The sequence below is a fragment of the Macrosteles quadrilineatus genome, unplaced genomic scaffold (assembly GCF_028750875.1).
Source record: "Macrosteles quadrilineatus isolate MER2022 unplaced genomic scaffold, UCM_ALF_1.0 Scaffold_87__1_contigs__length_435612, whole genome shotgun sequence".
NCBI classification, from domain to species: domain Eukaryota; kingdom Metazoa; phylum Arthropoda; class Insecta; order Hemiptera; family Cicadellidae; genus Macrosteles; species Macrosteles quadrilineatus.
In genome coordinates this window covers 98,292-110,182 of record NW_026542680.1, presented here as the reverse complement: position 1 = coordinate 110,182, position 11,891 = coordinate 98,292, and the positions used below count along the sequence as shown (strand labels likewise).

Sequence of the window (11,891 nt, the reverse complement as noted above, 5' to 3'; positions counted from 1 at the left end):
TGTTATTTAGTGGGATGTCTTGTTATTTAGAGGGATGTCTTGTTATTTAGAGAGATGTCTTGTTATTTAAAGGGATGTCTTAATATTTAGAGGGATGTCTTGTTATTTAGAGGGATGTCTTAATATTTAGAGGGATGTCTTGTTATTTGGAGGGATGTCTTAATATTTAGAGGGATGTCTTTGCGACGCAATGTTCTGCACTGGAAAAATAAATATTAAAAGTGCAGCAGTCAGCAGTCGTTTGCCGGGGATAGCTCAGCCTACGATGGCTGGGTAAAATTCCAGGGTCTGCGATAAGGTCAGGGAAACCACTAGGCCAAAAGCCGGGTCTAACCGGTATAGGACTGGCTCATACACGGGCACTGTGAACAAGTCAAAAACAAGTCACCAAAACAAACGTGCAATAATCACTACCAGGCCTACGCCGATTCTCCACACTCCTAGGGGGTCGTTGCTGACTACGCAACTCGGGCTTCGTCCTAACTATCCAATAGTTATGCCCAGAGTGCCTAAAACACGGTGAGTTACACGACGACTTGCCAATAAAAACCACAACGCGAGTTATCACCAGGCGGGGTCTACTAGGCCACTATAATCCAATACACAACTCTAATGCCCAAGCTAACAATCAAACAGTTCACTCAATAATCGTACCACATAATAATATACAAGTACACTATAGGTCGAGTGACTACACCACTAGTAGCTGGTCTCAATAAATACCAAGCCAAACAAGCAAAACTAAATGGCAATTGCACTATTAAAATATTGAGCTACTTAGTAGCAGATAAATAAATATTAACTACGTTCCAAACACTAGATAAATATATTATCTGATAGCCGGTACTCCGCTATCCAAGCTACCAAGCTAACGTGTTGGATTACTAAGCCAGCTGTTCAGGTTAAATTAAAATAATCAAATGATTAATCAACAACAACCCTACTACTGCTACTGCTACTACCAACTTTATATTACTTAGCTGGGCTTCTGTTAATCGGCTAATAATATTAGCTACTAGCCTACTGGCCTCGTGCTTCCAACTACGCACGCTAAATCGTGCAGCCTAGGTTTGTCGGGCCTCAGAGTTATTAGTAATATAACTAACTCTAGGTACAACGCAAAATAATATCTACTACAGTCGATTAAATTATATTATTTGCGCTCTGGCACCTGCCCAGAACCGTCAGGAATATACTTTAATATTATTCCTGACTAATAAATAAATCCTAACTATCGTCAGGCTTTGACTAGCACGGTTACAACTCAAACAATGAAATCAGAGATGAATGTTTTAGTAACAACTATCAGCTCTTAAACCAAAACGTAAGGAACGTCGTCCACTCACCAATAGTGGGTCTGTACCCAACTTACACCAACACTCGGCGCGATCACACCACCAGCATACTCCGACACCACTGTCACGTACACCACTGGACGTCTCACTAGACACACGCTCGCTCTTCACTGCACGGGATCCACGACTAGAATGTCTGTCCTAGGCTATCCTGAGAAACTAGGATATCCCATGCTTATCGGCACTGATAAGCCGGGTCAAAGGGCGCTAGCCAGGTTCGCCGCCGCCGCTTGCCTACCTCAACAATCGGTGCGCGGCCAAATAGCAAATATTTACCCCCCTAGGAAAAATAACTCGTTACATCCCCCACTTACATCGGGATGAAAAAAAAGAAAACGGCCAAAAAGAAAAAAAATCTTTGAACTCCGGCCAAAACAAAATACTCCGGCTCTTAACCCAATGATTCCTCTTTTACCACGGGTCTCAAAGCAAAACAAAGAAAAACTCTTCTACTCGCCACTACCAGCCAACGTGGTGCTGAATGATTTGGCATCAGGAACCAGACGGGGATTTCCATGGCAAGGGCCTTCGGGGTCTTCGTCACCAATTTTGACACTGTCCATGCGGCCACCTTGGCCAGAACAGTCATCACCCACGCCCATTCTTACTACCTCTGTCCCACACGTCACCAATCCGAGGTCTCGGATGACATCCATACCCAGAATCATGTCCGTGGTGAGAGTGGGGACATACAAGGCATCCCCTATCCACCGTCTTCCCGCAGCTTCTCCTGCTAGCCGAAACGAATACTCGGCCCTCGACCGTGACCCATCTGCCATCCTTAGAGGAGCGGGTTTCTTAACAGGCTCTACCCCCTGGCGTTGAAGATGGTTGGCGACTCCTCGCCCAACCAAGCTAACTACGGAGCCAGTGTCCAATAATGCCTTAAAAACGCTGCCCATCAGCACAACTTCCACAAAGGGCCTTGACTCCGACATCAGCTGGTCCTCCTCCACTCCACCAACCAAGCTGTTCAGTATTCCGAGCCACTCGGACCACTCTTCTGAGGTCGTTCGTTTCGGGTGGCCTCGCTCAGTTGACCTCCTGATGTCTGAGCTGGCCTGCCGTTTCCCGCACGACATCCACACTGGTTCACAGTAAAACCAGGTTTCCCACATCCAAAACAGGAGACGGTCCTCAGTTTGCCACAACCTCTGGCAAAGTGACCAATCTCCTGGCACCTAAAACAACGTACATCCTTTGCACCATCTGCAACTTCCCTAGTCATTACGGGCCTTTGTTCACGGACCCGGTTAGAGTCAAAATCTACTCGCTGCCCAATCGACTTGGCCTCAAGGGATGGTCTCTGAAAATTATGTCTTTCGACCGCGGCCGTTTCAAAACACTTCTCAGCCTTCTTCTTGGGAACATAGGCGGTTTCCAAAACCAGCGCTACGTTTGGTGAAGGAGGAGGTCGGAAGGCGGCCTTCTCTCGCAAATAGGCCTCGTAGTCTTCGGCCAACTCAACCATCTCGGCCAGATTGCGGAAGTCCCGCCGTCGCACCATGAGTTTGTACTCTGGTCGCATGTTGTTGTAGATCAAGTCCAATCTACCATGCTCGGACAACGTACCGCTACGCCTAAGCAAGGTACTTATAGCAACCACGTAGTCCCGGAAGTGCTCGCCTTCACCCTGTGTCCTTTTCCGGATCTCCTCATCCAAATTCCTCTGATAACCAGGTGGAAGGAACTGGATCTCAAATTGATGCCGAAAAGCTTCAAATGAATACAGGAGCTCCTTGCAATTCCTGTACCATAGAAGCGCTGAGCCTTGCAACAGCTCCGGCAGCGCTCTGAGCAGGTCCTCTGATGTTATAGAGTACGAGACCATCAGCTCTTCAAGGCGCTCCAGGAACGACACAGGGTCTCGTCGGCCATCAAACCTTAAACCCCACTTCCGTACCGTGTTGCATACTTTGGAGCAATCCTTTGGCTCCACCCTGCTGGCCTCATTTGAGAGCATATCCGAGCCTCGTGGCAGCTCCAAGCTAGAAGGCCGGGCTGGTCTCTCAGAAATATCATTGGGCCGCTGCCATCCCTCGGGTCTACTAGGTAACCCAAAGGTAGGCATTGGAGCAGCCACCACAGGGGACGTAGGGTTGGCGGGTCTTTCGAACCCATAGCCGACCCCATTACTCGGCGAGCCTCTCGCCTGTCGCACCACCGATGCCAGATGTTCTCTAAGAGTCCGGGTATCAGTCTCCAAAGACAACCCAAGGATCTCTTTAACCACCTCTAACTCCCTGCTAAGTCCCACTATCTCTGCTTGATTCGATTCCGCATTACCCAGTACCTGAGGTACGGTTCTCAGGGGGTCAGGAAGCTCCACAGTTGTAGTAGCGGGCGGTAAATATGTCGGTGCAGCAGCCCCAGCTGTACACAGCCTATCATCGCTGTACCGACGGGCATTCCGCTGCTTCCAAAACGACGAGAATCGCTGCCGTAATTCCGCAGAAGTACCAGTGGTCACCAAACCATACTGGTCCATCGTCCTCATGAGCTCCCCTTTCGAGAGGTCATAGATCCATCCCACGCGAACGTCCCGGGGCTGCGACCCCAAGGACAAAGTCGCTGGCGCGGAATAGGTCAACGAAGTTGTCACCGTCGTAGCCACTACCGAAGAAATTGTCGGCCAAACGGGCGAAGACGCCGGCCACAATGACGATGTCGTCATCACCGACAGTTCGGAGCTAACCCCAGAACTCGTCGTAGCAATAGCAGACGTAATAGGCGTACCGCCCAGCACAGACGTCGTACTCGTAGTCACAACCATATTTAAAATTCAAAACACCACGACAAATCCGCAAAAATAAGGGCGTAACCAATTAAAATATATTTAACACCGTTATAATAAATCAAACCGATTATAGGTGTGAAAGTCAAACCACAAATACACAATAAGGGTTCTCACTCAAATAATATTCGATGATAAAGCTCAATTAATTAGCAAAATAATAAATCAAACCAATTATGGGTGTGAAAGTCAAACCACAAATACACAATAAGGGTTCTCACTCAAATAATATTCGATGATAAAGCTCAATTAATTAGCAAAATAATAAATCAAACCAATTATGGGTGTGAAAGTCAAACCACAAATACACAATAAGGGTTCTCACTCGAATAATATCCAATGATAAGGCTCAATTAATTAGCAAAATTAAAATTACTAACTAATATCTATGTATACAACCACTAAATAAATTAGGGTTCACAACACACCACGCTGTAAAAGAAAACAGGTTAGGCCTACCCAACCGACTATAAAATCACAGCAGGTCTGCCTAAAACTCTGCTCAACAGCTCAGGTCCGCAGCCAATCTGCACAAGTCCGCAGCAAATCTGCACAAATAAAATTATTTTGTTCGGGCGCCGTTAATACGTCAGCAACTCAGCACCACTGCCAACCTCAGTCCCTGTTCGGGCGCCATCTTGCGACGCAATGTTCTGCACTGGAAAAATAAATATTAAAAGTGCAGCAGTCAGCAGTCGTTTGCCGGGGATAGCTCAGCCTACGATGGCTGGGTAAAATTCCAGGGTCTGCGATAAGGTCAGGGAAACCACTAGGCCAAAAGCCGGGTCTAACCGGTATAGGACTGGCTCATACACGGGCACTGTGAACAAGTCAAAAACAAGTCACCAAAACAAACGTGCAATAATCACTACCAGGCCTACGCCGATTCTCCACACTCCTAGGGGGTCGTTGCTGACTACGCAACTCGGGCTTCGTCCTAACTATCCAATAGTTATGCCCAGAGTAGTAGGCTACCCAGCTCTTGCGGGGACCAATCAGAGAGCAGCATTTCATCCCCACCCCTCCCCCTAGGCCACGCCCCCTTTTGCCCCACGTGGTCTAACCTCTGGTGTCCCACGTGGTCTAACCTCACTTTTGTTTTCGCGCCAAACATCTAACCTCACTTTACGTATTGCATACGTAGGTTCCCTCCAAACGAAAAAAACTTCACCTTCCCGCCAAGTAACATAACCTCACTTTCGTGCCAAACGAAAAAAACTTCACCTTCCCGCCAAGTAACATAACCTCACATTTATTTTCGCGCCAAACGAAAAAAATCACCTTCCCGCCAAGTAACATAACCTCACTTTTGTTTTCGCGCCAAACGAAAAAAAATCACCTTCCCGCCAAGTAACATAACCTCACTTTTGTTTTTGCGCCAAACGAAAAAAAAATCACCTTCCCGCCAAGTAACATAACCTCACTTTCGCGCCAAACGAAAAAAATCACCTTCCCGCCAAGTGACTTTCGCGCTAAACGAAAAAAACCTTACTTCTTCTCCGCCGATTCCCGCCAAACAACGTAACCTCACCTTCCCACCAAGCTTCACTTTACGTATTGCGTAGGTTCCCGCCAGCTTATGTAACCTCCGTAATGATCAACTCTTGTTAAATGAAATAGCCTCCACTGAGTTATATGTCCTGAATAATTACACAGATTGTTTGATTTAAAATATGTTTTAATGCCGCTACATCTACGATTTATATTTACATACGTTTAAACATATTTACAAATACTACAAATCTTCTTCTTCTTCTTCATCGTCACGGTTCTGTAACAAAACAAGGAAGTATTAAAGGTGTGTATCCTGGTTGCTGATTGGTTGTAATAAGCTTGTACCTGATTGGTCATAAATAGGGGATCTGTTGTGTGATTGGCCAATTTTAGCTATTTAAACTTTTCAGTACTTATTTTCTTTCACTTTGCTCTTGGCAATTGAACGTGTTGGACGTGTGCTCTTGTGTTTGATGTTTTGAGGTTATGTTTGCAAGTTATTTCTAGTGTTAAATGTTAGTCTGATTATTTATGGTACATCAGTGGTAAGTGAACTTTGTTTCTTTAGTGTAACGTATTGCGCAATCGGTGTGCTATATTTAGCTTTGTGTGCGCGCAGCTTTGTCCCCACCACATCTTGTGTCTCTGTGTTGTAGTGTGCAATCGGTGTGCTATATTTAGCTGTGTGCGCGCGCAGACTGTGCCCCCTCTAGATCTTGGGTCTCCGCGTCCCTTTTACTTTGCTCTAGGCGTTTGACGACGATGGATGTTAGTATGGCTGATAACGTATCTGATGAAGTAGTTGAACCCGTAAAAGTAGTTGAGCCTGTTAATTTGATTAGTACTGATCAAACTTATGTAAATAAATTTAGATTGTATGGGAGTAAAACTGTATTTAAATTCACCAATCCGCCTCCAGAGACTAATGAGATTGATTGGTTGAGACAGGGGTTTGCACAAATTGTAAATAGTATGAAAGAACAAGCTTTTGAAAATGATCAACTTGGGTTTACTTTGGAGAGTCTCAACTTGAAATCAAAAGCACCAGGCTATGTAAATTTTCGTCCGGCTACTGAAATTGATGAAAACGTTTTGTGGCAAATCTTTGGCGGTATTGTGCAATCAAACTCTGAATCCATCAAATCTACCGACACCTTTAAAGTGGAATGCACTAGAATTAACCTTCCTGTAGGTTCTGGAAGGGTAAGACCAGGGTTTTACAATACGTTTGACGAGGAATGCAAGGCAAGACGGGGAATTGTTGTCATTAATAATAAAGATAAATTGTGTCTTCCCCGTGCAATTGTAGTGGCTATGGCCAATGTAACCAAAGACCCCCTTTACAACGCAGTAAGGAAAGATGATGGAAAAAGACAGACTGTTAGGGCTCAAGAACTTGTGTGTCGAGCTAGGGTTGAAATGCCAGAAGGTGGAGCTGGCATCCCAGAACTTGAAAAATTTCAAGGGTTTTTGAGGGACTACAAAATTGTTGTTTATAACTATGACAGGAAAGGACGTGATGTCTACTTTGAGGGAAATGTAGAGAACCCAAAGTTCAAAATTAACTTGTTGTTTCACAATGGACACTACAATGTGATTAATTGCTTGACTGCTGCTTTTGTTTGTAATTATTTCTGTGAAGCCTGTCATGTACCCTACGACCATAAAAGAGAGCATCGTTGCTCAAACATTTGCCCACAGTGTCAAACTATCTCACCTCCCTGTGTAGTGGAGAGTGGTGGTGTTCTGTGCCCTAAATGTAACATGACTTATAAAAATCAGAGATGTTTTATCGCGCATCAAGCTGATAGATGTAAAAATGTAAAGAAATGTCTAGACTGTGGGAAATTGGTTTGGATTAGAGATCGATCTAAGCCTCATAAATGTGGTGAAGTATATTGCAAACCTTGCAGTTCATTTGAAGAACCTAACCACAAATGCTATATGAAACCAGACACAAGAAAGCCTAAATCCAAAGACTTTTTGTTTATTTTCTTTGACTTAGAAACCCGTCAAGACGAGTCCCTGCCCTCAGATCCTGAGTCTAAATTGCATCAAGTGAACTTGTGTGTGTCACAACAGTTTTGCTATCAGTGTATTGAGGCTAAATTTTGTATGGCTTGTAAAAATCGTACACGAGTGTTTAGTTCTGAACCAGTCACTCAGTTCATGGACTATGTGATGCAAGTCCGTAGAAATTTTAAAGATGTCTGTGTCATTGCACACAATGGGCAGGGCTTTGATTTCCAGTTTTTGCTCAAATATGTGCTGGAGGATACAAAGTTTACTCCGAAACTTGTAATGCGGGGAACTAAGGTCATTTTGATGGAGATTGACAATGTGAGGTTTGTTGATTCACTTAGTTATTTCCCCATGCCTCTTGCTGCACTGCCCAAAGCCTTTGACTTGCCCCCGGAAAAGAAGAAAGGCTATTTCCCCCACCTCTTCAACACCCTTAAGAATCAAAATTATGTGGGCCCTATGCCGGAAAAAAAGTTTTACTGCCCAGAATCTATGTTTGAAAAATCACACAAAGATTTTGAAAACTGGTATAATGATCAGGTTGCAAACCACGTTACATTTGACTTTAAAAAAGAAATCCTAGAGTACTGTATGTCGGACGTTGATATCTTGGCCCAAGCTTGCTTAAAGTTCCGTTCAATTTTCCTGCAAGAGTGTAATGTTGACCCGTTTCTTGAAGCTGTAACCATTGCCAGTGCTTGTAACCTGGCCTTCCGTCGGAACTTTTTGAAGAAAAATACTATAGGCATCGTTCCTAAAAACGGCTATAGGCTTACAGACGCTCAGTCGGCTATTGCGTTACAGTGGCTATCGTGGGAAGAGGGCAAACGTGGAGTTAGAATTGAACACGCTGGCCGTGGAAAAGAAGTTAAGATCAATGGAATGAAAGTTGACGGGTTTGACGGTCAAAATATTTACGAATTTCAAGGATGCTACTTCCATGGCTGCCCTAAATGCTTTCCCTATGACCGTGAACTTGCTTTGAAAGAGGACCCCTCTGACTCACTCCATTTGCGATATGAACGGACTAAATCTAAAATAGCAAAGTTGGGTGATAACGTTGTACAAATGTGGGAATGTGAGTTTAGAAAGTTAAAAAAGACAGAAAACCTGAAACACCTAGAAAAGTTGCCGATCCTCAACAATTTACCTCTGAATCCGAGGCAAGCATTTTTTGGGGGCCGAACCGGGAATGCCAAAACCTATCACAAATGCGCCGAAGGGGAAACTATTGAGTACGTGGATGTATGCTCTCTCTATCCCTGGGTATGTAAATATGGCAAGTACCCTGTAGGCCATCCAACGATCTATGTAGGAGACAAAGAGTGTAGACAGAGAGGTCTCAATGTTGAGGGTCTATTAAAGTGTAAAGTACTTCCACCTCGTGAGCTCTATCACCCCGTTCTCCCAGCCAAAATGAATGACAAGTTAATGTTTGTTTTGTGCGCGACTTGTGGAGATGGTCAGATTCAAAGTGATTGCGACCACGAAAGTGGTGACAGAGCACTTATTGGGACCTGGACCATGGACGAAGTTCGTAAAGCTGTAGAAAAGGGTTATGTTGTGCTTGACATGTATGAACTTTGGGAGTATAAGGTGGCCACATATGAAAATGGGGGATTGTTCACTGATTTTATAAATAAATTTTTAAAAATGAAACAGGAAGCATCTGGGTACCCGGGTTGGTGTGAAACAGACGAGGACAAAAACAAGTACATTGACGACTATTTTAAGAAAGAGGGTGTCCAACTAGAAAAAGACAAAATTGTAAAAAATGGTGGCTTAAGGTCGTTAGCTAAGCTTATGTTGAACTCATTTTGGGGAAAATTTGGACAGCGTGAAAATCAGACCAAAGCTACGATTGTCAGGGACCCAAAAACACTTTTCAAAATGTTAACTAGCCCGGAAATTGATGTAAATAGAGTACAGATTGTCAATGATGAGGTTCTTGTTGTCAGCTGGGAGTACATTGAGGAGGTTGGGGAGCCATTGCAAAATGTTAATGTCGTGGTGGCTGCTTACACTACTGCCCAAGCGAGATTGAAGCTCTATGAGCATCTAGATGCCTTGGGTGGTCAAGTGTTGTATTATGATACTGATTCTGTATTGTATGTATACAAGGGTGGTTTGTACAGAGTTCCCACGGGAGATTATCTAGGGGAAATGACCGATGAGTTGGCCGAGTATGGACCAGGTTCATACATAACAGAGTTTGTATCTGGAGGGCCAAAAACCTATGCATACCTCGTGTGGTCAACAAACAAACAAAAATTGATTCCCGTTTGTAAAGTAAAAGGGCTTACATTAAATATGAAAACTTCTAAAAAGATTGGATTTGACAGTTTGAAAGAGATGGTCCTTGGTGATGCTGCACAAACAATGGACATTGAGGAAAATAGAATCAGACGAACAAAGGATAGGAATATAGTTACAATCAGTGAGGTCAAACAGTTTAAAATTACAGGGCCAAAAAGGAAACATGGTAGCAATTATGATACACTTCCATATGGGTTTAAAATTCAAAAAACTCACCAAGATCTCAACTCCTGAATCACTACTATCACTGTCACTCCACTCCCCCCAATCCCCAATATCCACCTCGTTCCACCCGTTCCACCCTCCCGGTCCCCAATTGACCCCAAATTCCGAGTCTGTGTCTGAATCGTTGTCTTCTTCACTCAAATTCAAAAATTCACAAACTCTGCGATATAAATAATGTTGAACAAAATCACTAACGACCAGCATCAGAGAGATCATGTTAAACACTGAACACATGTTGCACATGCTGCACATGTGTTGCGCTCCCCTCTCCACTATCACTACATACCTTTATGGTGGCATACTCTATGTTTCTTGGTGGTAACGGTGGTGGCCTGAGATCCAAGGGTCGAAGTTCTTCGTAGATTGGTTCCACCGGCCTAAGAAATACCACTCTTGTCTTGACGATAAATGGCGACGGCTCGTCGCGCTTGATGGAGAATATCCAGCCAAAACACGATGCGAAACACATGGTGGCTGGGATCCAACTGGAGTGGGGCTATTTTTGAATGTGTTTGTACATTGAGGCGCTCAAATCTGGAGGGACTTGAGCTACTCCTTGTACATGTGTGAATGATGGTCACTGGCGCGGCTGACTAAAAAGCCCGTAAACCATGTGTGAAGGTCACTGGCACGGCTGACTAAAAAGCCTCTAAACCATGTATGAAGGTCACTGGCGCGGCCGAAAGGCCCGTAAACCATGTGTGGAGGGGTGAGTGTCATTCCACTTGGAACCTTCTCGCCACCATGTTGTCCCTACTTGAGCTCTCAGCTAGAACAATTACTGATAACATGTTTCTTTTAAATGCTGTAAAGCAAGCAGCAATCCCACCTGTGATTAAAGATTACATATTCAATTACCACCATGAAAACTGTGGCTATGTCTACTACCATATTTGTTTTCTCGACAATGAAGAGTTTTGTAAGGATTGTGGAGAGGCAGCGAATATTTCTTTTCGACGGTTTGGAACAATTGTATGTGTACCAAAATTTAAGACTCCAAGAGATAGATGCACCATCTGTGCAGCACGTCTATACAACTGGACCAGATTGAGAAGATGTTCCTGTCTACAATCCTTGATCCCATCCTTGAGAAGGTGGTAAGAGAAATTTTGGGGAACGGAGACGGCAACTAGTTTGTTTTTGGAGGCCGTCACGAGCTGCGGCGGTGGAGGGGCCGCAGCTTTTCTGGGGGGCAAATAAAAAGACTATTCTATTTGGAACCTTCTTGCCATCATGTTGTCCTTGTCTGAGCTTTCAATTAGGGAAATTTGCACAAACGTTATCCTTTTCCCTTATGTAAAAGAAAGTGTTGATCTTCCATCAACGCTAAGGCAGGACATTTTGAACTGTCATAGAGAAAACTGTGGTTATGTAACCCTAAATTACTACGAGTCTTTTAGAGGCTCTAGTAGGTTATGTATTGACTGTGGAAGAATGGTTGATCTTCCTTCTCGCTTAAAGCGAAGAGGTAACTACATGTATCCAAAGTTTAAAGTCCCCAAAGAAACATGTCGCATTTGTATGAATCCGTTATTTATCTTCCATAAAGTCACTTGTAAATATTGTAAAAACTAAATGTTTGTAAAACAAAAAAAATAAACGGAGGTGGCAACTAGTTTGTTTTTGGAGGCCATCACGAGCTGCGGCGGTGGAGGGGCCGCAGCATTTATAAAAACTTAATAAAT

At 44.1% G+C, this 11,891-nt stretch overlaps 1 protein-coding gene across 1 annotated transcript; it reads left to right on the top strand.

Annotated features, from left to right (window-relative positions):
- Positions 1–6,615: 6,615 nt before the first annotated feature.
- Positions 6,616–11,339, top strand: LOC128982036 (uncharacterized). The gene is made up of 3 exons (XM_054401076.1): positions 6,616–8,115; positions 8,206–9,773; positions 11,231–11,339. Exons 1-3 carry the CDS (start codon positions 6,616–6,618, stop codon positions 11,337–11,339), a joined length of 3,177 nt encoding a protein of 1,058 aa, XP_054257051.1.
- Positions 11,340–11,891: the final 552 nt, after the last annotated feature.

Bases quoted from the DNA above. Each gene is read 5' to 3' on its own strand.
- LOC128982036 (XM_054401076.1), top strand. From the start codon at position 6,616: ATGAAAGAACAAGCTTTTGAAAATGATCAACTTGGGTTTACTTTGGAG. The intron at 8,116-8,205 runs GTGGGCCCTATG...TATAATGATCAG, and splicing joins CCCTTAAGAATCAAAATTAT to GTTGCAAACCACGTTACATT. The intron at 9,774-11,230 runs GTATGTATACAA...CCATCTGTGCAG, and splicing joins TATGATACTGATTCTGTATT to CACGTCTATACAACTGGACC.